The sequence below is a fragment of the Camelina sativa genome, chromosome 9, assembly GCF_030686135.1.
Source record: "Camelina sativa cultivar CO46 ecotype springtype chromosome 9, ASM3068613v1".
Lineage (NCBI taxonomy): Eukaryota > Viridiplantae > Streptophyta > Magnoliopsida > Brassicales > Brassicaceae > Camelina > Camelina sativa.
The window spans coordinates 41,414,495-41,441,812 of record NC_141888.1 but is presented as its reverse complement, the minus strand read 5'-3'; the positions used below and the strand labels follow the sequence as shown (position 1 = coordinate 41,441,812).

Genomic DNA, 27,318 nt, shown 5'->3' with positions numbered 1-27,318 from the left:
TTTTCCCTTTTAAGATTTTACTAACGAACCATACATAAGGTGACTACTATTTTAGAAAAATGTCTGATTGTTTCTTATGAGCTATGACATATGCAAGATAGTTTCCAAGCATAACCATGACTTTAATCGGTTTCTTGAGCAATTGAAACACTAATTATTGACTGACCATATGCAATAATAAGTTTGGTGCTTGAAATGCATTTTAAAACTTGACGAATATTTTATATTATATATATATGCATTAAAATGACAGATATTGGATACATTGATATAAGTCAACACTTCTCGATTTGTGTTTGAGTAATTTGTTTTAATCGTCCACGATCCATACACGTACATTATCCAATATGAGCGTCAATTAGGATATTGCATAATCAATCACTTACAAAAATTAATGTTACATATTCTAAATATTTGTTACATTTTATTAAAATTGTACAAAGCAGAACTATAAATTTATAGTTCCATGCAGTCATACACTAATCTGGGGAGTTCACACAAAGGACGAGTACAAAAATATTTCAAGGAAATTAAAAAAAAAAACAAATTGATCTAAACATGTAGAAGAGAGTACAAAAGAAAAAAAAAAAGTATGCATTCAAGAAACAGTCTCCAGAAGGTAATGAAACACTGAGACTTGAAAAAAAATCCATAAATCAGAGAAGACCTCTCCTTCTCTTGTAATCACTAACAGTTAAAGTAAGGCCATGTCTCTTGCCATCATTCTCAGCAACTCTGCATCCCACAGTTGCTTCAGTCAACTGTTTCCTCGCCATGAACGCTTTCTGTACTCCTTGAGGTCCTCCGTACTTCTGTAACGCCGTTAGGGATACAGACAATTCAAAGTTATGAAGCTGATTGTGTTCTGTTCCTTGACCGATTGGAGCTCTTGTGTCTATTAGCTTTCCTGCCTCTGCAGCCGCTTCTAAAGCTGCTTCTATCGCTTCAGCACCTGCTCCTGCATCTGCTCCATTGGTCTCAACAGCTGTTGCAACCGCTGCCTCGTTCTCTGCTCCGTCTTTTCCCTTGTTTTTCCCGTTGTAGTAGTTCGATGATCGGGTCCATCTCCTTGAAAAAGGATCATATCCAGCTTCACCGGCTTTGAGACTAGCTGTTATTGATTTTACCTCGGATGCATTCTTGAAATTCTCGGCTCTGTTCTTCTTGTTCATCTCGGCAAGTTTGAGTGCTTTTTTATCTACCTCTTTCTTATTCCGTGATGCGTCAAGCTGTTTGATTTTCGTTTTGATCCTCTCTACACCTGCTTCATCATTTTTGCTCTCTGCAATATCCAACTCTTTTCTAAGCCGATCTTTCTCGGCCGCAACATTCATTGGCCTGATCGAGGCGGATTTTTTCTCCTGCAACATCTGTTTGACGGTTTCTGCAGAGTAAACGAAACTGTTTATTCTTTGGATCGCCTCTTTCTTCTCCGCTATATCTTGCTTTGTGGGCATGCGACCATTTGTTCGCTCGACCTCTCTAATCCACTGCCTGTACTCTTCCTCCAGCGGATGGCCATCTGAGACCATTGCCATCTGCCATCGAGCTGCCGAGGTTTCATTTCCCCAAATGACGTTAAGGTACTTATGCGTACTTTTGTTCTCTAGCTTGTAAGTCTTGTCTGGATCAGTTGCATCTACATTCCTCACCATGCACAGTCTGTAGATTGGACCACTTTTTGACCTTCCGATCCCAACTCTAACAAAGCAGCCAACGATAACCTCTTCAAAGAAAGGCTCCATCAGCCATTTGGCAAGCTTAGACCGTCTGATGGTAATATCCCTAATATCCTCAAACGTAGGCATATCTGACCTGTCATCGTCACTATCCATTCCAGCATTCGAGCCTTCATCATCACTCTGCGACCTACTATCACTGTCACTTTGGCTGGAGTTACTCAAGTTGGAGGAAGCTAATGGTTTCCTCTTCAGTGATGAGAAATCTCGACTACCTGAACCACCTTTTGATGCATCTCTCAGATTCCTGAGAGCTGCAGGGTCCTGCTGCTTCTTACGCTTAGCTCTCAATTCGTTCAGGGCATCATCCTTTGCAGCCGCTCTGTCTGCAGATCTAGCAGATGAACGCACACCACGAGAGGCAGGAAGAGGCTGAGTCTCCTTTTTTGAAACAGGGGTCTTTTCGTTCTCCCTCTTCGATCGAAGTTTCTCAGTGAAGTTCTTATCACCTTTTTTATCAGCACGTTCAGCCAAAATCATCTCTCTCTGAAACTCTGTCATTCCAGCAAGCTTCTGCCGGTCTTCCTCGTTCTTGTAAAGGTCATCCCCAAAATCAGATTCCTCGCTACTGTCACCTTCGTGATCAGATGGTCCATCACCATAACCACCTTCATTTCGAGCAGCTCGATCTTCTCTCTCTGCCTCTAATCTCTTCTTTAAAGGAACTTGAGACCCAGACGGTTTCCTACTCGCAAAGCCACGATCTTCTTCATCAGAATCATCCCTCGAATCACTACTACCATCTGAATAAGAACCCTCACGTCTCCTTGATGAAGGAGGATGAGAATGACGGCTCCTCCCAGCTGAATTCGTTCTCCCAGCAGCTTCCAAAAGCAAGTTCTCTAAATCACCCATAGCTTCTTAAAGAGGCTTCACTATCACCTGAAAATTATTAGAAGTTGACAGTTAGAGCAGCAAAAAGACCTCACCACAAGGAGAAAGTGAGAAAGTGTGTTGAGTAACCATCCCTTATATGGACTAACTTAAACTCTTTTTCTTGAAAAAAACCATACTTTAGGTTATAACCCTAGAGAAGCCATTAAAAGGGTTAAGCTTCGTTGTATAAAACTTCAATAGATAAAAGCTGCAGATAGGATTCATGTTCTACTTGCTCATGTCGCAATTAGAGAGGATTTGGAGTAATGAACAAAAGATCTTGAATCAGGTTAACGGTAAGGTCAAACGCCAAATCAATGATTTTGCGAAACCTAGTCCGAGTTTCTGAGCTCAAATCTATCGAATTCAGAGCCTGAGAATGATTAAATCATTCGTATGGATCTCAAATTCGATTGGTTATGACCTAACCCGAGAAACTAGAAGCCGTCACTCTTGATTTCGCGACGGAGAAAAGAAAAGGGAAAAAAAAGGGGGAAAAGAGAGAAATCAAAGAAGGAAGAGGGAAAAGTTGAAGGAGGACTCACTTTTGGGATGAGACGGAGAAATCGCCGGAAAAGTGTTGCAGAGATCGACGACGGGGGCGGCGAAAGCAGACGGGGAAGGGTTAAAAAAAGAAAACAAAAAGGGACGAGTTTTTATTATTATTTATCAGATTGTCGAAGAAGCATATGAAATCTAGAAGAAGAGAGAGAGAGCTTAACAAGAAAAAAAGGAAACAATATTATAGTATAACTTCTACATATATTTTTATTGAATAAGTTAATTTTTTTCTTAAGACTTTTTTTAGCTAATTTAAAATGAAAAATTTAAATGAAAGAATCTAACTTTTAAATATTTTTATTGATTCTTTTCCGATATTTTCTTCAATTTAATCAATCTAATTCACTATTATTAAACTAAAAATGATGTAACTTAGATTTATAAGACGAAATCTAGAAGAAGAGAGCTTAACAAAAAAAAAGAAACAATACTCCCTCCATTTCAAAATATAGGATGTTTTGGAGAAGTTTTTTGTTTCATAATATAAGATGCTTTCAAATTTCAATGCAACTTTTAGATTACTTTAGTATTTTATATTATGCAGTATTGTATCTGATTGGTTGAACTTGTTAAAAGTAAAAACTTCTTAATCTGCGTGTTTTGCTTAAAACATACTATATTTTGAAACGGAGGAAGTATTATTTTTATTTTTATTTTTATTGGTATAACTTCTACATATATTTTTATTTTTATTGAATAAGTTAATTTTTTTTGTCTTAAGACTTCTTTAGCTAATTTAAAAATCATCTATATAAAAGTAGAGTTCTGATTTCTCCTTATTGGTCAATTTGATATTTAATGTTTTAAAATATAATATTTATTTTTAATCATATATGATTAAAAATAAATATTATATTTTAAAACATTAAATATCAAAGACCAATAAAGATAAATCAGAACTCTACTTTTATATATATGATTGTGAGGGAATCAATCTAAAGAAATCATCTTCATACATGTATATATATTTTATTTTTAAAAGTATACAATGTATGAAGAGAATATAACTTTTAAATATTTTTATTGGTTCTTGTCCGATATTTTCTTCAATTTAATCACTATTAATAAAATAGTGAAAACGAAATCAAAAATCAAAAGCAAGTTCTCTAAATCAGTATTTTCTAAAACTATATATTTTAAAGCAAGTCATGTAACAGTAATATTCTAAAACAGTATTTTTCTTATATTTTCAAGAGAGGGGAAAAGACCTAAATATTACATGTACTATGAAATTAGTCTTGTACAAGTTACATCAAACCACTTATTGACGAAACTGATTTGATGATTTGATTAATAAAATTAGATGATGAAAAAAAAGTAAAAGTAAACTAATAAAAAAAGTCACATGCCAATCTCTTTGGTTGTTCTTCAAAACATCTCACACACTATTTCAATATTTCCTCTTTCTTGAGACCCGTTTGAAATTGCAAGTACCAGATTGATTAGTTTCCCTTCTGTCGGAAAAGCAAGAACTGGTGAGGTCGGCTGGGCTTCCAAATTTCATGTACAACAGTTCTATAAGCTTCTACCTCTAAAGTTTTATGAGCTATATGCATACATATCAATTCGACCTAGATAAGAAGCCTCTTGTTCCAATATTTGATTATCTTGATTTTTGAATATCAAAGAAATGTGATGAGATAAAACTCTCATGAAGCATATTACTTTTATATATCTTTTTCTTCTTTCTTTGTATGACAAAAAAGTACAAAAGAATGGGACGTGCATTACAAATCTAAGCCGAACCAGAAGAAGCTAAAACCTCTAAAGAAATCTCTAAGATACTCTATTTGTACTATCTATATTATACATGGAACACTATCATTTGTGTGATCACTAACTATAAGTGTGGAGCAAAACCAATGTGTTGCACAAGCTGTACAGTGAAAGGAACACGAAGATATCGCCTGTTTTTTTTTTTCTTTTCTTTTTGTTCGTCCTATGGCAATTTGCACAACTCGATAACTTCCATAACTGCATTATGCGTTTCCGGAGGAATCATGTCCAGTGTTGTATGAAACGCCTAACATGGACAAGTACGTGGTCGCATCAAAAGGTTTTAGTCTGCATACCACATCGATTTCTAAGACTGATAAAGAAAGGGTTTAGAGACACGTACCACAAATCTATCCAACACCGGTACCAGAATTGCCAGGTTGCGCTTTGGGAGATAATCTCTGATTGCATTGCGTATACTTCTACTGCTAACAATAAGAGATTATGTTACAACTTTTTCTGAGAACTAGATTACTTGAAAGGCAAAAAAAAAGATATAAATTAATAACCTTGCTGTGGATAGAAATGCGAGTAAAAGGGCAGAATAAGCCTCCACGATCATCTTTTCCGCTTCCTTTTCGCTTTCTAAGACAGCTTCTTCATCGTCCTGATATATTACGACTGTTTAACACATACTTTCTTTTAAGGGCCTTTCAAAATCGATAAGCATACAATGATTAGATACTAACCAAAGTGAAAGTAGTTGTTTCTTCTATGGTGTCGGCGGATCCTTGATTGGTGAGAAAGATTGAGCATAAAAGAGGAATCATGTCTTGTTCACTCTCTTGCAACCCTTCTGGATTGGTGATCGGAACACTAGCTGCCGCAAGTCTAGACCTACAAAACAAGTAATAAATGGTTAGCCAAGAATTTTGAAGACTTAAGGTATGAGTCAGATCATATATAGAATGATGAAATCAAGAGTTTTCCACTGTGCATAGAACTATAAAAGACAACCAGTGACTATGTTTTCCCCTTCTAAGGATTTTAATGTCAATACTGACTGTACACACTTTATGTTCCCAAAAGAGAAGAGAGTTTGGTACCTGTTTATTCCGTCTTTCTCCACCAAGTTGACCAGTAACCCCAAGATGGCAACAAGGAAATCTAACTCCTGGTCTGTGAGATGCGTATCTTTCTGGTGGCATGACCCTGGTATTTCCAACTGACTCAAAAGGGGAGATCTGGTGAAGGAAGGAAAATGTCCAGCAATTAATTCAGCCATACTCTCCAATCCTCTGCAGGCAGCAACTTGCCGACAACCAACGGAGTTATCATTTGTTAAGTTCATTAACACCTGCGAATATGATTATAGTATCAGAAAGTAGCAAGGGATCTCATATATAAACAGATTAGCATAAAAGGTGAGATTTTTCATTATGTTCCATTATTCCAGCTGCAGAACTTTGTTACAGAACAGAAATTTTTTGTTAAGAAGACTCTACATTACCTTCACGGCTGTTAAAAGGCAATCAGATAAAAGACAGAGACATCCTTTATCAATGTCATATGTTGAAGAAGGTTGTTCTGTTACATGGCGATCTCTATCACTTGATTCTTCCTGAGAATTGAACCCATGGTTTGATTCCTCCTGGCTCGAGAAAAGCTGATGAGAGCGTTCATCCTTCTTATCTCTATAGCGTCCTTTCCTCTTCTGAGCTTTAGATTTCTTTTGTTTTTCGGAAGGTCCTGAATCTTCCAAATCAAATGAAAAAGGATCTTGACTATCCTCCAAGGATGTAAAGTTTTCAACTTTTTTACAATTGGGTACTCCAATTTGACAATTCCTCGCATTGCTTCTGGAAATGCCACTACCCAATGAGGCTAATCTGCTTGAGAACGACCCAGCGTTGGAACCAGTTCTTGTCGTTAGCCTGCAGGGATCATTTATTGATATTACACTTAATTGAGACCCCGACTTTGGTGTCGCTGAGCAACCTAACAGGAATGCAGAGTGAGGTCTCTCAGATACGCTTGCACTTCTTATGGAACTACAGCTAGTGGCAGAGCAAGTATCTGAACTAATTCTGGTAACCTCCATGTTAACTGCAGAAAAAGATGTGGTTGGACAGAGAATAATATACAAAGAAACATAGAATAGATAGAGAGACAAAAGTAACAAGAGGTGGAGATGCGTTTGTGGCCATCAGAATGGGATACCTTTACAATCTGCTCTTGAAATAGACTCACGATTAACACCATTTAAACCGTGAGGGCGAGGATGGTTTTTGTTCCTAAGAGCACGTAACTGAAGATCTGGTGTAAACAGTTGAACCAGCCATCAGAAATAAATTGTATAATAGATGATAACATGGGAGGAAGTCATGGTATGTTGTAACAATATAACATATCCAAAACAAAGCATTGCGTACCTGAAAGTATCTTGATGACACTTATCATTAGCTCCGTGAAAGACAGTCGGAGTCCATGAGAACCCATATTTTTATTATATCCGAGTAAATGATTCTGACAGAAATAATATATACAGTTACTTTTCCAGGTGCAGAGCTAATCAATACAAGCTAACTTGAGGCTAGGAATCCAAAATACATTAAAGCTACCTGGTTCCCTGTGCTGAGGAACGTAGCATTTTCCATGATTTTTAGACATTTTAGCAGCAACATCAGACTCTGCTTATTCAAGTCATCTTTTATATCCTCGACAGAGAGTATATCCTGTTCTAACCAGCTCTGCAAACAAAATATGCATTAGAAACTCTTATTAAATACAGTTACAAAGGTCCAGTAACCATTGACAACTTAAGTACACAGTCTTTGCCACCACTAAGGATCTTTCTTGTCCCCCAACAAAAGTATTCTGAGTAGTGACAGTAACATTAAACTGTTTTGCAACAAATACGAATTTTCTTTAGATATATTTAGCAGGGTACATGTAAAGAACCTTGACTAGCAACGATTTTCAGCAAAAAATTGGATTTAAATAAAATATCCTGAAGATAACCTACGACACTTTATAGAAGTTATTGACGTCCTAGCCAAACAAAGATAGTCGTTCTTATCGTATAAAAAGATACTAATGATAAAAATGAAACAAACAGGTACGCACCTCCATTACAGCGTGACAATCCATAACAACATCAAAGACTGCATCAAGCCCTCCAAGTTCTCGCAGTTTCTCTTTGAACATTCCTCCAGGCTTTTTCACAGTACCAGAGGTATCTGGATGGGGAAGAACAGTATAAATTATTAGCAAGAAAAAAATAGATCAAATATAATCTTGTCGTAGGATCTACAACTGGCTACACATCTGTTAAACTGAATCACTGGAAGCAAATAAATCACAGCAGAAAACATGGCTTTTCAATTTCTATAACCCTATATAATACACCAGATGCCTTTAAAAAGTCAGTCAATGTTTACAAAACAGACAAGACGTTCAAGTACCTTCAAAAGACATTTTGGACAAGCACGCCTTCTCCATCATCGACAAAGCTAGACATTTTGTACTTAGCTCAGGCCTCATTCTTTCAATTTTATAGCTATCAATCAATCTCAACTCCTTGCAATTAACAAGAATGTCCTGGGCACTAGACAGTACATCACAGGAGCTTGAATCATGCATATTGGCTGCATCACACACTGCATCAACATCCTTGACTATTGATAAGATCCTAGATCCTATATTTCGAGGCTTCCCATTAGTACTGACGGGAACCACAGGTCTCAACAGCTTTATCAAGAACTTGATGGATTCAGGTGACTCCATAGAGTGGCCATCTTGACCCTAGAAACATGAAAGTAAAACGGTAAACAAGCTAAAAATTGCACTGCCGAAAGAGAAAAGAACATCACACAATGCAAGTAATGTGCAAGTCACTTACATCAGCAGTTAGCACAAAGAAAAGGGTAGCTGCAGCAAGATTGCTTGGTACGTCATCAAGGCTGAGACCCAAAATCGCATCAATTATGGATTTTGAGATCCTGAAACAACCAACTCCCAGGTTAAGGAGCTTTCTCATCTAATGTGCCAAAACAAATCGACTAGCCAATGATAAATTCTAGTCCTTTTGACAAATTTTACAGGTTCCAAAATCAGCTTCTACCTATTCATACCCTAATAACCTTCATCAATCTAGACGATCATTACTACCCAAAACGCAGAAAGCTCAACCAAATCTCTAAACACGAAACCCACAACCAAATTCAGAAACTTTCAAAGAAACAAACCCTACAAAAGTAAATAGATAAAGCTTACGTACCCTAAAGCTCTCAAAGACCGTCGCTGATGTTTAAATTCACAAATCGAGAGAAGAGACGACAGAGCAGCTCTTCTGGTCCTAACTTGATGTGCTTTCTTTAACCCATCAAGGGCGAACTTAACCTCGTCTTCATTCTCCATTAACTCGCCAAACTCTTGCGCTGGCTCCATCAGACTCGAAGTCAAACCAAACCCACCACCACCACCGTTCCTCCTGGGTCTCTTGACTATCTTCTGAGTAAAATCATCGTCCGAAAAATTGGATCTTGAAGAATAATTCCAGAGACAGGACGACTCTTGAGTTGGGAATTCAAGTGGCTCCGTATCTGGAGACGAAGACGAAGAAAGATACTCCGCCTGCGACGTTACGGCGTCGTTTAAAGAGTCGGAGTAGGTCCTTAACATCCCCGGTTTGCGTCGTCTGTACGTTCGCTCCGTCATCGCCGAGAAAGTTTCGAACTTTTCTCTCCTTGGCGCAGACTTTAGGTGACAAAACCAACACGAGGGTATTTTCGGTATTAACCACTACTTGTATATAAATGTAAAAATTCTAAGTTGTTACGTACTGACCGCATAGCGCAGTGGATTAGCGCGTCTGACTTCGGATCAGAAGGTCGTGGGTTCGACTCCCACTGTGGTCGTTTTCTAATTTCCTTTTTTTTTTAGGGTTTGAGAGAAGATAATAAAAATTGAAACTTTTTTGTTTTTGGGTTTCTTCTTCTTCTTCTTCTCTTTCGAGAAGGAATCGAGAAAACGAGAGACATGGCTTCTTCTTCTACTTCACTGAAAAGAAGAGAGCAACCAACTACGCGAGATGGAGATCAGCTTATCGTTACTCCTTTGGGAGCTGGAAGCGAAGTGGGTCGTTCCTGTGTTTACATGTCCTTCAGAGGCAAAAACATTCTGGTGTGTGTTTCGTTTCTTTCTCTCTCTCCGTTTTGTCTTCTGATGTGTGTTTGATTTTGGTGTTGAGGGCAGGGCAGGGGCATGTCTTATTGTTGTATTGTTGTTTTCTTGGTTGTGTTTTTGTGCAGTTTGATTGTGGGATTCATCCTGCCTACTCGGGCATGGCTGCGTTGCCTTACTTTGATGAGATTGATCCTTCCACCATTGATGTCCTCTTGATTACTCAGTATGTTTACTTCTTCCTCTTCTTGCTCTTTTGGGTAATAACCATTTAATCAATTGAAAAGTTTAGTTTCTTGGTTTGAGTAGATTGAGAAATTGATGTAGATTTGGGACTGTTTATATGATTGTTTCCCATCTAAAGAGATAAAATTGGGAGGCTACTAGAGCAAATCTTCAAACTTTTAAGGTTTTTAAGGCAAAAAACAGAAGCTTTGATGTGTAGTCGAAACCTTTCTTGGATTAGTTTAAAGCTTTTAGAATGTGTTTTTTTGTCTACTTGAACAAATTTGTAATTCTTTTCTTGTGTTGATGCTTTTGGTTGCAGCTTTCATATAGATCATGCAGCATCGCTACCTTATTTTCTGGAGAAGGTTTGTTTCTCTGTCCGAATGATTTTGTTGTGTTGATGTGTTAAAACATAGCTGGGAACTAATATAGGTTATTGATGTTTGATTAGACGACATTCAATGGGAGGGTTTTCATGACACATGCAACAAAGGCCATCTACAAGCTGTTGCTTACAGATTATGTGAAAGTGAGCAAAGTGTCAGTTGAAGATATGTTGTTCGATGAACAAGACATCAACAAGTCCATGGACAAAATTGAGGTTAGTCCTGCATTGTATCATATGACTATGCTTATACTTTAATCACTCCATTGGGTTTGGGATCATTCATTGTTGAGTTAAATTTTATGTTTGATTCCTCTCTAGGTAATTGATTTCCATCAAACGGTTGAAGTAAATGGCATAAAGTTCTGGTGTTACACGGCAGGCCATGTTTTGGGTGCAGCCATGTTTATGGTGGATATAGCTGGTGTCCGGATCCTCTACACAGGTGATTATTCACGTGAGGAAGACCGTCATCTGAGAGCAGCTGAGCTTCCTCAGTTCTCCCCTGACATATGCATCATTGAATCCACATCTGGTGTCCAGCTTCATCAATCTCGTCATATTCGTGAGAAACGATTCACTGATGTAATCCATTCAACGGTGGCTCAGGGAGGACGTGTACTGATCCCGGCTTTTGCACTGGGCCGTGCTCAGGAACTTCTCTTGATTTTAGATGAATACTGGGCGAACCACCCAGATCTAGAGAATATCCCAATCTACTATGCATCACCACTCGCCAAAAAGTGTATGGCAGTTTACCAAACCTACATATTATCTATGAACGACAGGATCCGCAACCAGTTTGCAAATTCTAATCCGTTTGTGTTCAAGCATATCTCTCCATTAAACAGCATCGATGAGTTTAGCGATGTCGGTCCATGTGTGGTTATGGCTACTCCTGGAGGTCTTCAAAGTGGTCTCTCAAGGCAACTCTTTGACCGCTGGTGTTCAGATAAGAAAAATGCTTGTATTATACCTGGTTATATGGTGGAAGGTACACTGGCGAAGACGATAATTAATGAACCGAAGGAGGTGACTCTTATGAATGGTCTTACTGCTCCTCTCAACATGCAAGTGCACTATATCTCATTCTCTGCTCACGCAGATTACGCGCAGACGAGCACGTTCTTGAAAGAGCTCATGCCTCCTAACATCATCCTTGTTCACGGTGAAGCTAATGAGATGATGAGGCTGAAACAGAAGCTCTTCACGGAGTTTCCTGATGGAAACACAAGGATCATGACCCCGAAGAACTGTGAGTCTGTTGAAATGTACTTTAACTCTGACAAACTGGCGAAAACCATTGGGATGTTGGCTGAAAAGACACCTGATGTTGGCGATTCAGTAAGTGGAATTCTGGTGAAGAAAGGGTTCACTTATCAGATAATGGCACCTGATGAACTCCATGTTTTCTCACAGCTATCAACAGCAACTGTGACTCAGCGGATAACAATCCCGTTTGCAGGAGCTTTTGGTGTTATAAAACATCGCCTCGAGAAGATTTTCGAGAGCGTGGAATCTTCAACGGATGAGGAGTCGGGGCTTCCGGCGCTTAAAGTACATGAAAGAGTAACGGTTAAGCAAGAGTCAGAGAAGCACATATCGCTTCAGTGGTCATCAGATCCGATAAGTGACATGGTTTCAGACTCCATTGTAGCACTGGTTCTCAACATCAGCCGCGAAGTCCCCAAGATCGTTGTGGAAGAAGAAGATGCTGTGAAATCCGAGGAAGAGAATGGGAAGAAAGTTGAGAAAGTGATATACGCGCTTCTCGTGTCGCTCTTCGGGGATGTGAAACTAGGAGAGAACGGGAAACTGGTGATCAGGGTCGATGGCAATGTGGCGCAGCTAGATAAAGAGAGTGGAGAGGTAGAGAGTGAGCATTCAGGTCTTAAGGAAAGAGTTAGGGTAGCTTTTGAGCGGATTCGGAGCGCTGTGAAACCAATCCCTCTCTCAGCTTCTTAGTTGTTTTTTTTTATATAAAGTCATCGTTGAGGTTTCTTTAATCATCTAATGATGTTTATGTTTTAAAGTTTACTAATGATGATGATTAAGTGTAATGGATGTTGTTAAGAATGTGTTTTATAAAACTTTTCTGCTTCTCTGAGTTTAATGTGATGATGATTTAACTCTAAATGGATGTTATCAAGTAAGGAGTTTTTATGAAACTTTGTTGCTTCTAAATAGGATAAACATCTCTGAAATCTTGTATTAAGAGTGGTGGACTGGTGTCTCCATAAGATTTAAATAACTATAAAATTTTATAGAATCTCATAGAATCACATTTCATTTTCTAAAAAAATAAATAAAAAAAATCTAAAACACAATCAAATCTCTAAAACCTCTCATAAATCTTCCAAAATCCTAAAATGTTAAAATACTACCAAATCCTTTAAAATATAAGTTGAATACCCCCTCTAAAATAAACAAACAACAAAATGATACCAAAAAAAATCCAAAAACAATAGGATCAATTGTCGTCTCTACTCTCTAGGCGGAAAAAAAAAATCTTAATTTAGTTTCTGTTTAAATCCATTACAAAACACAGCCGAAATAAATATTCCTTGCTATTTATTCATTACATCTAGATTTTTGTATTTTATTCTGTATATTTTTTATTTGTTTAGATGATTAGGTATAAGAAAATAATTTGATTAGAGATTTGTTAAGATATGATGTGTATATATTTATAATATTACAAATAATAACTTTAAGTTGTGGTATTTATTAAAATGGTAAGAATTTATTATGTGAATTTTACAACAATTAGTATTATATTAGGAAATGTGTTTTAATAAAAGGGGATATTGGATAGCATCTATATCACATTCGATTCAATTAACAGATATCTAAGAATATGATAAAGTGTATGATAAAAGATTAGGAAACAAATCCACAAACCACAATACTTTGAACTGGCAACGCGTATGGAATCCAATGCCATAGCAATCCGTAAAACCATAGTAAAATCTCGGCATAATCCACTCCAACTGCTTCATAATGGGATTCCACAAACACAGCCTCAAACTCATAACTTGCTTGTCGTTGGGTTGACATAAGAAAATGTCGTCGCAGTGAACAACACAACTTACCATAATTCCATGTTGAAACGGTTCTGGAACTTGCCAGGATCTAACCACACCGCTCTTGGGGTTGATAACCCTAACCTTCCCATCAATTCCTAGAAATCGCTTTCTTGACTTATCCAAGTGTTTGAAGATGAAATTAGGTTCAGTCAAGTGTTTGTTCCATTCCTTGCAACCAGTTTTGAATGCCATCAAAGATTCCAGCGGAAGTCTCATAAGGATCTCGTCCGTTATCACTGTCGAAGGTAGAAATGCGCGATCCATCTCTAAAAGCGAGTGAAGCCATTTATTCTTTTATGTCATTTGCCTCTCGACATTTTGATTGTGTATTTTTTTCATTTGTACAAATTAAATAACTTTCCAAAATGTGGAGTATTTCTGGTACACAATTTTCAACTAACTAACATAAAATCTATATATACATTTTTGGAGATATTTAGCAAATAAATTTTAGACTTGCTACTTATTTACATTGAGTGCCATTATCATTAAATTTTAAAAATCAATATTTTGGACTAAACAAAAATTCCTAAAATATCTCCTTAATCAATCAGTGACTAATTATAATATCTAATTAAATTAATTACAATATCTTCAATTAATTATTTACTATCCTTATAACCAAACACAATTAAAAGATTTTGTTTGAAATATAAAATGATAATTTTTAATTAAAATTATGATTTTCCTATCATCTTTGTTTGATTTATTTAGTTTACTTGCTTTAAAACATCATAAAATATATAAAATTAATGTAACTATATTTTTTGCATTTTTCGTTATTTAGATTTTGAAAAACATGCATGTTTTACTGAAGCAAGGAAGAAAAATTGTGTTTGGTTATGTAGTGGGATGAGTTTACGTATTAATAAAAATTGAAAATTATATCATTAATTGTAAGTAAATCATCAGTTTATTATCTAATTGAGTGTATTAAATTACGATTATATAAAATAAACAAGCAGTACCATGTTATATCACATGTTATATTCTGAATTTAACAATTTAAACGGGTAAACCTAAATTTTTAAACCGATAAACTTAAATAATATATATATAGATATAAGGGATATACATTTAAAATTTATAAAACATTAGTCATATATTTATATATTTAACAATTAGACCACAATTTATTCACTGTCGGTTTTTCCCCTTTCTCTTACGCTCCCTTCGTCAGTCACTGCGACCTTCCTTTGTAGCTCTTTTCACTTTCATTCGAAATAATCGAATCCATCCATTATTACACACAACAACAACAAAATAAAAGAAGAAGAAGAAGAAGAAGCAGAAATCGAAACTGCATTATGTCAGTGTACGAGTATCCGAGGTTATCTGTTCCCGAAATCATCACTGCCCTCAAGGAAGCTCAGATCGCTAGCATTACGGACGCCGATTTCAAAAACCCTACTCTCGACTTTGTCTCTGAGCTTTACACTAAACTTCTTGTCTATCTCGACGACATGAAAGAGTAAGCCACCTCCAAACCCCTTTTTTTAGTTCCTCTTTACAAATCCCTAATTTTTTTTTTAATAATTTGGGAATTTTCTAGATGAATTTTTTCAAAATATCCGTGTTGTAGAGAAGAGAAAGGGCAAGTCGATTTTGAGGCATTGCAGCAATTGGAGAATCCAGATCATCATCTCTTCTCACTGCAATATTCGGATCTCTATTGCAGAGTGAAAGACATACTAGATAGTGTTGCTTGTCCATTACAAATGAATTACAAGGATCTGATTCGCCCCGAACCATCCCGTACCGAGTTTTTCATCAGTTCACTTATGAACTTTGCTCTTCACAAGTATGTCAGTTCACTTATACCTCTACAAAGTTGAAGTTAGAGCTGAGTTCTCTCTCTAGTTTTCTACTAGTGATTCAAAAATTGATGCTCTCATGATTATTTTTATGTACCAGAGATTCAAAGATGAGTAAAATAAAAGAAATGGCTGAGGAGTTGACTCTCCTTGATGAGCAGCGGAAGCAGTCGGATGCAGAGATTGCTCAGGTAATGCAACGAAAAAAAACTATATCTATCACATTAAATATCCATTTTTCTCTTCTTTCTGATGGCTCTCTCAATGCAGTTGAATGCAGAGATTGGAGAATTTGATGAAGCCGCTGAAAGGGATTTACCTTTTGTCCAAGAGCTAGAAGCGAAGATTGATGAACTCAATCAGACTATATTAGGACTGAATAATCAGCAGATGTCACTGCGGGCTACCTTCCAACAAATGAGAGAGAAGAGTACACAGATGGATAACGAGGTAAGAAACATCATGATGTACAGTTGAGAGCTCCTTTATTGTGTTATTCTGAAATGTGTATTTCTCTCTACAGATTTCCAAAGCAGAGTTTGACCTTGTGCAAACAGTCCAAGAAAATGCAAACCTCCGCTCACAAATTGTTCAATCTCCAGACAAATTGCAGGTGTGTATTTTTGTTCCTACGAGCACTTGTCCTAAGATAAAAGATAAAACTTAAGTGTACACTGGCTTTAATGATTGATATTGAGACAGGGGGCTTTAGAAGAGAAGAAGCTAATACTTGGGGAAACAAAGAAAGCTGAGCAATCGGCAATGGAAACTTTCCAGGAAAAGGCTGCCATTCTTGAGGTTTATGAAAAGGTATCTAATGAAAACTCTAGACTATTACTAACTCTAATTGATCAGCACGTAGCTAAATTCATTTAGGACATCTCCTATGCAACTTTATGGTTAACTAATGGAAACTACCATTTGGTTTGAGCAAGAGGATTCAAGTCTCTATCACTTTTGTTCATACTTCACAAACTTCTGTCCAGGAGCTTTTGGAAGAACTTCATTTATTTATATTGAGACCTTATTCTAAATGTTGTTACTTTGGAGCGTAATACGTTTACCATCAAAGTTTTCTTTAATAATGAGGTAACAAAGTACATTTAACTATGGGTGCCTTTTGCAGGCATTCAAGAAAATTTCAAAGTCATCTTCGCAACTGCAGTTAATTAACGAACAGGTGACCAGGCAAAAAAAACTCCTTTCCTCTTTCATTTCTTGTAGATTGTGAATCATGTATTGTATATGTGGAAACACTTAGACCCTTCCAATTCTTGGAATACAATGTATTGTGTCTTTGGATATATCTTTCATTTTTACGTGTGTTTAATGATGTTACAGGTAACCAATGCGAAAGCTGTTGAGAAAGAATTCAAAGCACTTAAATCTAAGCTGAGCGAGGATGGAGTAGCGTACAAATCACTTGAGGCGAAAGTGGCTGAGCGGGAAAGAATAGGCGAGTCATTGTTTATTTCTTTCCTCTTAAGATATTGTTTCATAATGTAATTCTCTATTTCTCTCAACAGTGGAACAGTTGAACAAATCATTGAAACAACTAGAGAAGGAAAAAGCTGTCATGTCTGATGATTGGACAAATCAACTGAATAACCTAAAAGTGGAGGTTGAATCCAGAAGACGTGAACTTGAAGCTAGGCAAACTGATGTGGAATCAGTAGTAGCTGTGGTAATGCTCCCTTTCTTTTAAACATCTAACAATATGAATCTGTTGTTGTGCACGATGCTTTATCATCGCCTTATAAGTTTTTCTTTGTTCATATATATCAACAGGTTGATGACAATAATGCCAAGATTAAGCAGGTGAGACAGTCAGGAGAAGCTAAAGTGAAACAGTTAGCCGCTAAATATGAAGAGATCGTGAAGCAGGTTTCTTTCGTTACCAAACCATTATTATTGTTATTTCAGTGAATTTCGTCAAGATAAGACAGATCTATTATATACTGAAGATCATGAAACTTAGGCGGTTAAAATATGTCGATTCCCTGATCTGAACTTTGGAGTAAACAGTTTAAATATTTAACCATGAATACAAAAAAGCTTTATGTTGCAGCGTATTAAGAGATTTCCAAAAGTTAAAAACCCGTACTAAGAGAAGCTTCTTCGTAAGACTTATACTGAGCCTTGTTTTTGATCTTTTGCAGTTTCGTGAATACAAGGTGTCCTTTGATGCGGTTCTACTAAGCCTCCAAAAAGGTCACGGCAGTTCTGACTGAAGCTAAATGAAGCATAATGAGAGAGGGATTCTCCTCTTCGTGTCTTAAGACTTCTTTGATCTGCTGATTATTTTTACCTTCCAACCGTCACAGGCTTTACGGTCCTAAGTGGTCCTCGATCAAAAGTGATTGAGATAAATTAAGGTAGAGAGCGATAGAGAGCTTGTAAATGACCACATTTCCTCTTCGAATGGTTAAAAGAGTCGATTAGGCATTATTTGCTAAAAGACGAAAAGACATTACTAATGTGATTACTGATTGTATTAAACTTGGAAAATGTTGTAATTTTTTATGTTGACGAGGGAGAATCGAACTCATGACCTCAAACACAAACAATAACATAAAAGCACCACTGGACTATCGAACTTCTTAGGAATTAAAGTACAAAGATGTAACAAAACACACAAAAAAATGTGGATAAAATATCATTCGCGGTGCTTTTTGCAATCTTCTTCTTTATAATATCTGTGGATTTCTTCGGGTATTGATGATGTCTCTGTAAAAATTCCCAGAAGAAGGAGAAGAAATCGCACAAATTCGAAATCGATGTCGACGCAATCTTTCAGTATAATAATAATAAGGAGGTAGATAGTTTCGTACGAAAGAAAGTGCATCGGAGAGGAGATCAGAAAAATCATGGATCCGGAGCAGACGTTCATTAGGGTTCAGGAGAGGTTTTCGCAGATCTTAACGCCTAGGATTAGAGGTTTCTTAGAGTATACTTATCTCTTCGTCGCGATCACTTTGTTCTGTATCCTCGTTGTTATGCACGCCAATTATGTTCAACAGGTGAAATTTTGACTCTCTGTCGATTATGTATGTGCAGAACGATTCAAATATCTAGCCGATCTGGGTCTTAAATATCTTGATTTAGGTTAAATGTGGTTTTACCGAAGAGGTTTAGGTCCTGTATACTGTTGAAAAAGATGATGTATCAGTTTTACATTGGATTTTCTGTGTTTATGTTATGTTACTCCATTAATGTGAAAAATCTGGAGCTGAGGCTATAGAAGATGTTGGAATCATCCTTAGTTATCATTCTACTGTTTATATCTGTTGAAATCAAATATGAGTAGCCCTAAATCCTAATGATATATCCATGAAGATTTTATGTTGGTTTAGTTGTTTTTGATTTCAAGATTTTCGTGTAGCTTTCCTAAGATTTTTTTCATGCTAGTCTCTCCTAAGGTTCTCTTATCTGACCTTTATTGTTTCTCTCTAACTTATTTTGTTAATCTTTTTTTCCTTTGGAAGCCGGGTTGTTCAAGCGAGCTGACTGGAGTTGAGTTAACTGAAGCAGAGCTTATGCAAATTAAGGTATGTAGCTTATCCCTTTTGAAGCTAGCTTGTGTAACTAGTGAAAATATCTAGATTTTCCAGGCCCATAAGCTTGTTTCTCCCTCATTGCAAGTTTTAGGCTACTCATGTTTTGAAAGTCTCTTTCTTGAATTCAGTGGACCATGAATAAAGAAATTTCATCCTTGATTGTCTAATTTACTGATTTCTGTGGTATAGATAACAAGTGCAGGGTTGTGGTCACGTAATGATGAAAGTACTGCTGCCGTTGTTCCTCAAGTTGTGGCTACAACTGATAGTTTAGAAGTCTCAAAGACTGATCAAGGTGATTTGTTTATGTTTAGGAGTAGGCTGTGGTTGAATTTTGATTTGGATAGACTGCATGTAGGAGCGCAATAACTTTGAAGTTTGCAGGGACTGATACTGCCGTTTTTGCAATCATGCAGAAAGCTCTACCAATGAAGAGAACGCTGATGAGATATTTGTAAAACTTGATAAGGAAGAGCCCCGCAGTAGTTTCACAGTGTCTGCAAAAGAGACTGTCAAAGCAGTTATTCTTCGCTTTCTCAAAAAGTGTTATAGGCGCATTTCTTTTGTTTTACAGCATACAGCACGGATCCTCAGAGGTTTTCGAAAAATATGGGTGAGGTGTCTTTTAAATGACTTAGAATATGTTACAATGCCTCTTTGTTTCATTTCATCCCGTTTCTCAAATTCTGACTTAGATAGTGCTTATGGCTGTCATATATATATAGATGTTGTACCTCCTACGCGAGATTTCTATTGGATGTTTTTGGTATATCCCTTAGAAAGCATGGTTCTTAAGCTGCATTCTTTTGATCGGAAATATATGTTACTGAAAAATTGAAGTGGCATGTGTGACTCAATCGTTAGGGTGTGTAAATTTTTCAGTAGTTTCTCACTTTATTTTGTGAGGAAAATGGACTTAGGTCTAGCTACTAATTTAGCTTTTAATAATATAAATATATTGGTGCCACAGTACTTAGATCATCTGATGGGTTACAATCCTGATTATTTGTATTTTTACTAAAACAAATTATTTTGCTCTTCAAATTTAAATGCAGAACATCATCGCCGTACCGTTGAATCTTGATGTACCCAAATTGTTGCATATACTGTATATGGATAGATTCAACTACTATGCAGGTAAAAGCCACTCTAATTTGTATTTACTTTGGTAGTGTTCTTCATCATCTGAATGAACCTATCATTATCAGGCTATGTTGACCGTTTACACAGATGTAAAATTGAATCTGAATACATACCTTTCCTTGTGAAAAGCATTTCTTGTTTTAGATACGCAAGCTACTATGTAAAAACTCTGTCATGGGCCCCTTCTTAATAAGCTTTCTACAATTTTTCATTTAAGAAGGTTTAGTTATTAGATGAGTAAAATCACACAGGTCTAGCTTTTCGCTCTGTTTTGAGTAGGGAGATGTCTGCATGAACTTCTATGTTTCAATTTGTTTGTTGATTTTTTTTCCAGTTCAATGGCTTGAGGAAAGAACCCAAGAGTTTGAGCCAACATATCTATATACCATGGAAAAGGTAAACATTATGCTCTCTCAAGAATTTAAAGATGACTAATGGAAAATGCTTGAGCATCTTAATAATGATGATGTGAAAAATGAGGAATTCGTCAGTTGAATTTCTGGTTCGGTCTTAGAATTGTTTTGGTCTATTTCCATATAGGGTTACTTTTTGCTGCCTGATGAAGCAAAGTCACGGCATAACATTCGCACTGCAAATGTCAGCATATCGGCACGCCATCCTTGCTTTGGCAACAGGTAATATTCATGTTATTGGCCCTCAGTTTTGAAACAATTAATTGAATTGTAGGGCTGTATCCTAATGATAAGGTTCTTAAAATTGGATTACTTTTGCAGGTGGCAGCAACTTCTTATAAATAGAGTTGTAGGATATGATACTATTATAATGAATAGCTTACAGAACTCTGCTGGTCAAGGTAGGTATTAGCTGTTTTTCCTGTTAATAATGTCCACGCAAGTTTCACTATTTGTGGGTCTTTTCCTTCGAGGCCTTTGATTCCGCAACTATATGTTTGTCTTTGCTTTTGTATCACTAAACAGAGGTTGTCTATCTATCTCTTATTGTTACTTCAATGTAAAGTTATCTTCTAATAATTCTTATCGGAGATTAGTGTGCTGCTATCAATTGGTTCATCCATGACTATGCACAATGTAAAATAACCAGTTTTGTTGTTGGTAGCTATGATGTGTCCCTTTAATTGTTTATATCTATGTGCTGTTGTGAAAGCTGCGGTTTGTTCTTTATATGACTGCCAACTTCCTCCATGACAGGTTATCTATACAACTACCAGACAAGAGAATTTTACAATCTTAGTTACTCCCAAGAACTTCCTGAAGGTTCTGCGCAATTCGGAGGTTTGTCATGTTCTGTCTCGTGAATACCATATGTTAAAATAAAGTTCCCTTGCATCTCGCATCTATTGAGTATGAGGTGCTATATAAGACTAGAAGATCTCACTAAGGCTGCTTTACTAGCTCTTGCAAATTTCTTTATATGTAGTTCAGTGTAGCCGTAGGCATTTGCTTTAAATTTTTGAGTAATATTATTATTCCGGGTGTATGCAGATTACTTGGTGACGAAATGTGGTGTGCTTATGATGTCACTTTTTGTGTTTTTCACAACCACAATGTCTGTGTCATTCACACTGCGAGAGACACAAACTCGCATGTTGAAGTTCACAGGTTTGTCTTTCTTCTATTCCTATAGCTGATGGTTTCTCATAGTTGCTTCTCAACAATCATCTTTGTTTCGATATCAATTTGTTGCAGTGCAGCTTCAACACCATGCCCAGCATCGGTTACCAACATTTCAATTGATCTTCGTTCACGTGATTGAATCGCTTGTCTTTGTCCCGGTATGCATACACATACCTCGTTCGAATATTTCAGAGGATTCCTTGCCCGACATAATATAACTATTTGAAATATTGCAGATTATGATTGGGATTCTGTTCTTCCTGTTTGAGTTTTACGACGATCAGCTATTGGCTTTCATGGTTCTAGTTCTCGTCTGGCTATGCGAATTATTCACCCTGATAAGGTATTGGTCTCCTCTTTTGCCTCAGTCACCTGTATTTCCACTATCAAGCTCTCCTGTTCGTGATGATCTCGCTGCCAATTTTGAAGTTTATTTTTACCTGTTCGATGGAATAGTAACAAATTCTTTTCCTTGCAGTGTCAGGACACCAATATCGATGAAGTTCTTCCCGCGTTTCTTCTTACTATACTTCTTGGTGTTCCACATATATTTCTTCTCATATGCATATGGTAAGAACTTGGGTTTAACCTTATATTTGTCTCATTTAAGCACTGAAAGTTCAGACGTGTTCACTTACTGCGCAACTCTCAACAGGCTTTTCTTATCTCGCCCTTATGACAACCGCTGCATTCATGCAACATTTGATTCTATACTTTTGGAACCGTTTTGAGGTAAGCATTTGATTCCAACAACTCGAATATTGGCCAGATCCAGAGAATGGCAAGTTTCAATTAAAAGTTTATATCTCACAAAATCACAGGTACCAGCTCTTCAGAGATTCCTCCAAAGCCGACAGTCACACCTTCAGCAACACCCAGACTTCCACATCACTTCCTCAACAATCCTAGCGTCAACTCTTCACATCACAAGGCTGAACAGAACAACAAGAAACCGAGCTCCAACTGGTCAAAACAACACAACCACCACAAACCAAAACACTGAAGCAAGATCTCCAACAGGGGACGGAGGAGTCGAGAATCCAACGCAACATCAAGGGCATCAAGAAGAGAATGCAGCAAACACCAACCCCGCAGCAGAGCCTAACCCACAACAAGCAGGCGCGATGAGCTCGTTCAGCTCAATGCTACTCTGGATATTAGGCGGTGCTTCGTCAGAAGGACTAAACTCGTTTCTGTCGATGTTTAGAGATGTGAGAGATGAAGATGAAGCTCAAGTGTTTGCAGATACTACTAATACTTCGACTCAAAACCCTCATCATGATCCTCTTTTAGTTGACTAAAGTGTATTCCTTTTGTTTGCTGTATATTTGTTTTTTTCTTCTTCTTATTTGCTTGTACAGTCCACTGGCCAGAGAGAGAGAGAAACTTTTGGGAATATTAAACAAGGTAAACAAAAATTGGTAAAAGACAGGAAAAGAAAAAACAAAGTTAGGTAAAGCAAATGTATATGACATTGCTTCTTGAATATGGTTATACAGTAGTAGTTCTTAAAATATACACTTCAGTACTTCACTTTTGCCTTTGGCTTTATAAATTTGTTTAATTGAAAAATATAATTTTACAACGTAAAAGTAGTTATTATTAGCAAATAAATAATATTCGCAAGAGTTTTTTTTTTTGATATGAACCTTGTCAAGAGTTGTACGGACATGGCGATGATGAGGATGGATTGCGTTAGCCACATCACCAATACTGCTCTGCTTCCATGCTGTCTCTACGACGCAACGGTTCTTCGCCGCCGCTCGTTTAGTCTCCGAACCAGTGGTTTCCGAGAACGGAAGTTTCAGCTCCGATGCGTCTCTGCTTCTTCCGATTCGTTGCAGTTCGATTTCTCACCGCCTCCGATTGATCACGATCTCCATGTAAGCAGCTTCGAATTACAATTGCTTTGAGTAGAAAAGTGTGAAGAGTCGTAGCTCTATTTGGAATGTATAGTTAGAAGAGCTTTCGAGAAATTAGCGAACAATTTTTGGGTTTTTGCTTGTGTTATGTTTCTTGTGAATTGGATGTTTCTACTAGTAATCATATGCTAATGCATTGTTAAATGGACTTTGTGAAGGATACAATTAGTGTTGCTGGAGGGAAAGTTTCAGAAGATGGTGTTGTTGAGAGTTTTGATAACGACGATGAGGCTTTAGATGCATTTGATAATGGAGTTGTGGTATGTAACTTAGCTTTGGAGCTCTTTGGCTTTTTGCATTATGATTTCTTGTTTAATAAAAACTTGATTTATAGGTTGTGGACCTCTCACATTTTGGGAGAATACGAGGTATAACCCTAATTATTTATCTCTTGTCTTATTGCACTTTTTTCAAAATGGAGCTAGTTCGCTTTGATTCTGCCTAATGTTTCTTGATTTAACTATTTGCTACATCTTTTGCGATCAAGTGAGTGGAGATGACCGTGCTCATTTCCTTCACAACCAAACTACTGCGGATTTTGAAAGCCTTAATGAAGGACAGGTTAATTGTTTTTTGGGGATATTTGCATTTGAGTGTAAATTGTTGTCTCTGTGGTTGCTAACCATTTGTGGATCTATTTGGCGTTTTTGAAGGGATGTGACACTGTATTCGTTACCCCAACAGCTCGAACTATAGATATTGCACATGCCTGGGTCATGGTAATCATACACATTCCTTGTGTTCACTTTAAGTGGCTCATATAATATTTCATATGCAACTTCTCTGTTTAACCGACGCTTTGTTTCTTTTCAGAAAAATGCAATACTGCTCACGGTTTCTCCAACGACATGCCAAAGCATAATTGAGATGCTGAACAAGTATGTCAAAACGTTTCATCCTTGCTCACATACAATATTTTGCTGGTTTCTTTGAAAATCAGGCTTTGTTGGAGAACCTTGACATCATTTATTTCTCATTTTCCTCTTCTCAGGTACATTTTTTTTGCTGACAAGGTAGAGATCAAGGACATTACCAAGCAAACTTGCTTATTTGCTTTAGCAGGACCCAAAAGCAACCAAGTAAGATAATTCTTCAATCAGACTGACAAATCCTTTTAAAATGTTCTCTGTTAGCCTTTATTGTAGTTCGAATACATTGTTTTTTATGCTGCTGTAAAATATTGAAACAGATCATGTCTAAACTGAACCTGGGAGATCTTATTGGGCAGCCATATGGGCAGCATCAGCATTATAGTGTAAGCCTTCTTTTGTAATATCGAAACAGATCTTGTGAAGCGACATGAAGTAACAAGCTCCTTTCTTTGTCAGTTTGATGGAATGCCAATAACAGTTGCGGTTGGAAGTCTTATTTCAGATGAAGGCTTTACTATGTTAATGTCACCAGGGGGTGCTGTTTCTGTCTGGAAGACCCTTTTAGCTGAAGGTGCCATTCCGATGGGCTCTGTAGCCTGGGAGAAACTTAGAATCACTCAAGGTTAGTAAAAACTTCTCGATTTGGTTTTGCACCGATAATCACCTATATCACCCGATAACCTACAAAATCTAATGTCATCAGTCTGTGGCCTCTAGTCCTACTAAAGGCATGATTGTTCGATATTTATCTTATATAGGCAAGAAGCTCATAAGTATGCTCTCATATCTTTGCCTTCGCATTAGCGAAATCAGAATTGTGAAATATTGATTTAGTGAATAAGCGGAGAAACTAATATGTTTCTCAGGCCAATAGCATTGATGTTTTGCAGGAAGACCAGCACCTGAGAGAGAACTTAGCAAGGAATTTAATGTTTTGGAGGCGGGTCTATGGAACTCGATATCTCTGAACAAAGGTATTTGAGAAGCTTTTGTTCAGTGAACTAAAAACGATACAAGTTACGCCTTGACTAAACAATCTTCAAACATCTCAGGATGTTATAAGGGGCAGGAGACTATAGCAAGACTCATAACATATGATGGAATCAAACAAAGGTTATGTGGACTTAATCTCTCTGCACAAGCGGAACCCGGCAGCACCATCACAGTCAATGGGAAAAAGGTTTTGAGCGTTTGTATGCATACCTTAATAGCTCAAAAAACAAAGAAGAAAAGCCAACTTTTGTTTTGCTATTCCTTAACTAGCTTATAAACGTTATTTTCAGGTCGGGAAACTAACAAGCTACACTACGGGAAGAAACGGGTCTGGGCATTTTGGGTTAGGCTACATCAAGAAACAAGCAGCTTCAGTTGGAAACACAGTGACTATCGGTGAAGATATTTCTGGGATAGTATCTGAAGTTCCTTATCTAGCGCGGCAACAACCTCCATCAGCCAACTCGAGTTCTTGAGTAGAAGAAGATACGCTATGATGCAAGGAAATTACACAAGGACAACACACTGGTACCGAAAACAAAACTTGTTTCCGCATTTATTTTAAGATAGAGTATATTATATTCGGAAAGTAGAAAATGATACATATGATACATAGGAAGATAGAGGTAGAGTTTGGGGGTCTTAAATAGACCTTATTTTTAGAGGCAAATCATACTAGGACAATCGCAGAGACGCTTGTTGTGACGTTTAGGAGTGCAATCACAGTAGACAGGGCTGAGCCTTACACTTGGATTCCATGTCCATAATAAGTCATTTAGACATTTTTGTCCTCCATCATCTGAGCATGAACCTCTGAACACTTGTTGTTTTGTCGGGCACCACTCCCTTTTCTCCCCAGCAGCTTCACCTAATTCATCAAGCGAAACGAAGAATTAAGACGACGCTGTTGTGAGTTAACTGAACAAAACTGTAATCGCAGTAGAATGATATATAGAAGACCTTGTGAAAGGTGGATTGGAAGAAGGGAGAATAAGACAGAGGAAGCCAAGAAGATTGCAGCCAACTTCTTCATATGTTTTTCTGTAAGTTTCTTTTCTCTCTTTCTTCTCTTTGTTTTCTATATATTGTCAATGTTATGATTATGTGATTGTCCCCAAACAAGCACTAACATTTAAAATATTGACAATATACATTGGACTGTGCATAATTTGTATATCCTGGAGTTTTTTTCCGTTTTGGGTAGTCCTAAACCTATGAAGACTAAAAAACGGAATCCGTAGCTATAAATAATAAATATATGTTGTTTTTTTTTAACTTGTAGAATTAAGATATTATTATCTTATTATTGAAATCACAGTGAGAAAATTCGAAACTTGATCTCTCTAAAACAAGTTTTTCAGCATTTGGTCCACCACCAATTATAATTTTATTCTTTGCATGTATTATTGTTTAATGTTTCAATGATTACAGTGGCTCATTTTTTCTACACATGTAAGTCAAGTTAACTACATCTACCCCCTTTTTTGTTCAATTTCTTACTTTTGTCTACATACTCTCTTACATGATTAATCAACAAACATAATTATGGAACTATAAGTGGAAATGTAAGTCTCATTGGACCACGTTCTGAATAATACAAAAGCGGAATGCACTGAGCTATAAAAGTGGTCTTGGCAGAGGCTCTAG

General features: G+C 37.0%; 7 protein-coding genes and 1 non-coding gene across 12 annotated transcripts; 5 read left to right on the top strand and 3 right to left on the bottom strand.

The window, feature by feature from the left end:
• Positions 1 to 395: 395 nt before the first annotated feature.
• Positions 396 to 3,366, bottom strand: LOC104714433 (protein RTF1 homolog). Its single transcript, XM_010431792.3, has 2 exons — positions 3,161 to 3,366; positions 396 to 2,621 (listed from the first exon to the last, which is right to left on the bottom strand). The coding sequence occupies exon 2, from the start codon at positions 2,592 to 2,594 to the stop codon at positions 657 to 659; it is 1,938 nt and encodes a 645-aa protein (XP_010430094.2). The 5' UTR covers positions 2,595 to 2,621; positions 3,161 to 3,366; the 3' UTR covers positions 396 to 656.
• Positions 3,367 to 4,807: 1,441 nt separating this feature from the next.
• LOC104716011 (wings apart-like protein 2) lies at positions 4,808 to 9,672 on the bottom strand. The gene is made up of 13 exons (XM_019229657.2): positions 9,172 to 9,672; positions 8,794 to 8,893; positions 8,357 to 8,696; positions 8,019 to 8,131; positions 7,514 to 7,642; positions 7,325 to 7,418; positions 7,113 to 7,208; positions 6,403 to 6,998; positions 5,999 to 6,249; positions 5,642 to 5,789; positions 5,462 to 5,559; positions 5,296 to 5,377; positions 4,808 to 5,199 (listed from the first exon to the last, which is right to left on the bottom strand). Exons 1-13 carry the CDS (start codon positions 9,609 to 9,611, stop codon positions 5,116 to 5,118), a joined length of 2,571 nt encoding a protein of 856 aa, XP_019085202.2. The 5' UTR covers positions 9,612 to 9,672; the 3' UTR covers positions 4,808 to 5,115.
• Positions 9,673 to 9,737: 65 nt separating this feature from the next.
• On the top strand, positions 9,738 to 9,811 carry TRNAR-UCG (transfer RNA arginine (anticodon UCG)). The gene has a single exon. It is a non-coding gene; the product is annotated as a tRNA-Arg (tRNA).
• LOC104714432 (cleavage and polyadenylation specificity factor subunit 3-I) lies at positions 9,742 to 12,825 on the top strand. Its single transcript, XM_010431791.3, has 5 exons — positions 9,742 to 10,076; positions 10,205 to 10,302; positions 10,624 to 10,669; positions 10,756 to 10,905; positions 11,011 to 12,825. Exons 1-5 carry the CDS (start codon positions 9,933 to 9,935, stop codon positions 12,652 to 12,654), a joined length of 2,082 nt encoding a protein of 693 aa, XP_010430093.2. The 5' UTR covers positions 9,742 to 9,932; the 3' UTR covers positions 12,655 to 12,825.
• Positions 12,826 to 14,910: 2,085 nt separating this feature from the next.
• Positions 14,911 to 18,088, top strand: LOC104714430 (kinetochore protein NUF2 homolog). 2 transcript variants are annotated; one of them, XM_010431789.3, is made up of 11 exons: positions 14,911 to 15,246; positions 15,358 to 15,576; positions 15,690 to 15,780; positions 15,860 to 16,039; positions 16,113 to 16,202; positions 16,292 to 16,399; positions 16,716 to 16,769; positions 16,931 to 17,045; positions 17,116 to 17,273; positions 17,378 to 17,473; positions 17,749 to 18,088. In XM_010431789.3, exons 1-11 carry the CDS (start codon positions 15,083 to 15,085, stop codon positions 17,818 to 17,820), a joined length of 1,347 nt encoding a protein of 448 aa, XP_010430091.2. In that variant the 5' UTR covers positions 14,911 to 15,082; the 3' UTR covers positions 17,821 to 18,088. The 2 variants fall into 2 exon arrangements, with proteins under 2 accessions (XP_010430091.2, XP_087320590.1); XM_087464464.1 differs by having other exon boundaries at positions 14,918 to 15,246; positions 15,328 to 15,576.
• Positions 18,086 to 23,398, top strand: LOC104714431 (membralin-like protein At1g60995). Of its 2 annotated transcripts, none has more exons than XR_015565845.1 (15): positions 18,086 to 18,609; positions 19,075 to 19,137; positions 19,336 to 19,441; positions 19,563 to 19,759; positions 20,202 to 20,283; positions 20,624 to 20,685; positions 20,830 to 20,924; positions 21,024 to 21,103; positions 21,459 to 21,542; positions 21,753 to 21,869; positions 21,962 to 22,042; positions 22,121 to 22,227; positions 22,363 to 22,454; positions 22,540 to 22,616; positions 22,706 to 23,398. XR_015565845.1 is itself a non-coding variant. In XM_010431790.3 (15 exons), the coding sequence occupies exons 1-15, from the start codon at positions 18,457 to 18,459 to the stop codon at positions 23,183 to 23,185; spliced, it is 1,881 nt and encodes a 626-aa protein (XP_010430092.2). In that variant the 5' UTR covers positions 18,086 to 18,456; the 3' UTR covers positions 23,186 to 23,398. The 2 variants fall into 2 exon arrangements, 1 of the variants encoding a protein (XP_010430092.2); XM_010431790.3 differs by having other exon boundaries at positions 21,957 to 22,042.
• LOC104714428 (putative transferase At1g60990, chloroplastic) lies at positions 23,388 to 27,004 on the top strand. Of its 3 annotated transcripts, none has more exons than XM_010431787.3 (13): positions 23,388 to 23,767; positions 23,965 to 24,066; positions 24,141 to 24,174; positions 24,294 to 24,367; positions 24,460 to 24,525; positions 24,620 to 24,684; positions 24,798 to 24,885; positions 24,996 to 25,061; positions 25,135 to 25,300; positions 25,569 to 25,652; positions 25,731 to 25,858; positions 25,962 to 26,199; positions 26,531 to 27,004. In XM_010431787.3, exons 1-12 carry the CDS (start codon positions 23,528 to 23,530, stop codon positions 26,145 to 26,147), a joined length of 1,299 nt encoding a protein of 432 aa, XP_010430089.2. In that variant the 5' UTR covers positions 23,388 to 23,527; the 3' UTR covers positions 26,148 to 26,199; positions 26,531 to 27,004. The 3 variants fall into 3 exon arrangements, with proteins under 3 accessions (XP_010430089.2, XP_010430088.2, XP_087320591.1); XM_010431786.3 differs by having other exon boundaries at positions 23,402 to 23,767; positions 26,534 to 27,004; XM_087464465.1 differs by having other exon boundaries at positions 23,432 to 23,767; positions 26,612 to 27,004.
• LOC104714429 (defensin-like protein 249) lies at positions 26,198 to 26,770 on the bottom strand. The gene is made up of 2 exons (XM_019229656.2): positions 26,632 to 26,770; positions 26,198 to 26,539 (listed from the first exon to the last, which is right to left on the bottom strand). The coding sequence occupies exons 1-2, from the start codon at positions 26,702 to 26,704 to the stop codon at positions 26,331 to 26,333; spliced, it is 282 nt and encodes a 93-aa protein (XP_019085201.1). The 5' UTR covers positions 26,705 to 26,770; the 3' UTR covers positions 26,198 to 26,330.
• Positions 27,005 to 27,318: the final 314 nt, after the last annotated feature.

Bases quoted from the DNA above. Each gene is read 5' to 3' on its own strand.
- LOC104714433 (XM_010431792.3), bottom strand. From the start codon at position 2,594: ATGGGTGATTTAGAGAACTTGCTTTTGGAAGCTGCTGGGAGAACGAAT.
- LOC104716011 (XM_019229657.2), bottom strand. From the start codon at position 9,611: ATGACGGAGCGAACGTACAGACGACGCAAACCGGGGATGTTAAGGACC. The intron at 8,132-8,356 runs GTACTTGAACGT...TTCCCCATCCAG, and splicing joins GTCCAAAATGTCTTTTGAAG to ATACCTCTGGTACTGTGAAA. The intron at 7,209-7,324 runs GTACGCAATGCT...TGTTTACACCAG, and splicing joins TGTCATCAAGATACTTTCAG to ATCTTCAGTTACGTGCTCTT.
- LOC104714432 (XM_010431791.3), top strand. From the start codon at position 9,933: ATGGCTTCTTCTTCTACTTCACTGAAAAGAAGAGAGCAACCAACTACG. The intron at 10,670-10,755 runs GTTTGTTTCTCT...ATGTTTGATTAG, and splicing joins TACCTTATTTTCTGGAGAAG to ACGACATTCAATGGGAGGGT. The intron at 10,906-11,010 runs GTTAGTCCTGCA...ATTCCTCTCTAG, and splicing joins AGTCCATGGACAAAATTGAG to GTAATTGATTTCCATCAAAC.
- LOC104714430 (XM_010431789.3), top strand. From the start codon at position 15,083: ATGTCAGTGTACGAGTATCCGAGGTTATCTGTTCCCGAAATCATCACT. The intron at 15,781-15,859 runs GTAATGCAACGA...CTCTCAATGCAG, and splicing joins CGGATGCAGAGATTGCTCAG to TTGAATGCAGAGATTGGAGA. The intron at 16,770-16,930 runs GTGACCAGGCAA...ATGATGTTACAG, and splicing joins TGCAGTTAATTAACGAACAG to GTAACCAATGCGAAAGCTGT.
- LOC104714431 (XM_010431790.3), top strand. From the start codon at position 18,457: ATGGATCCGGAGCAGACGTTCATTAGGGTTCAGGAGAGGTTTTCGCAG. The intron at 19,138-19,335 runs GTATGTAGCTTA...TCTGTGGTATAG, and splicing joins CAGAGCTTATGCAAATTAAG to ATAACAAGTGCAGGGTTGTG. The intron at 22,043-22,120 runs GTATGCATACAC...GAAATATTGCAG, and splicing joins AATCGCTTGTCTTTGTCCCG to ATTATGATTGGGATTCTGTT.
- LOC104714428 (XM_010431787.3), top strand. From the start codon at position 23,528: ATGAACCTTGTCAAGAGTTGTACGGACATGGCGATGATGAGGATGGAT. The intron at 23,768-23,964 runs GTAAGCAGCTTC...GACTTTGTGAAG, and splicing joins CGATTGATCACGATCTCCAT to GATACAATTAGTGTTGCTGG. The intron at 24,886-24,995 runs GTAAGATAATTC...ATATTGAAACAG, and splicing joins CAGGACCCAAAAGCAACCAA to ATCATGTCTAAACTGAACCT.
- LOC104714429 (XM_019229656.2), bottom strand. From the start codon at position 26,704: ATGAAGAAGTTGGCTGCAATCTTCTTGGCTTCCTCTGTCTTATTCTCC. The intron at 26,540-26,631 runs GTCTTCTATATA...TTGATGAATTAG, and splicing joins TCCAATCCACCTTTCACAAG to GTGAAGCTGCTGGGGAGAAA.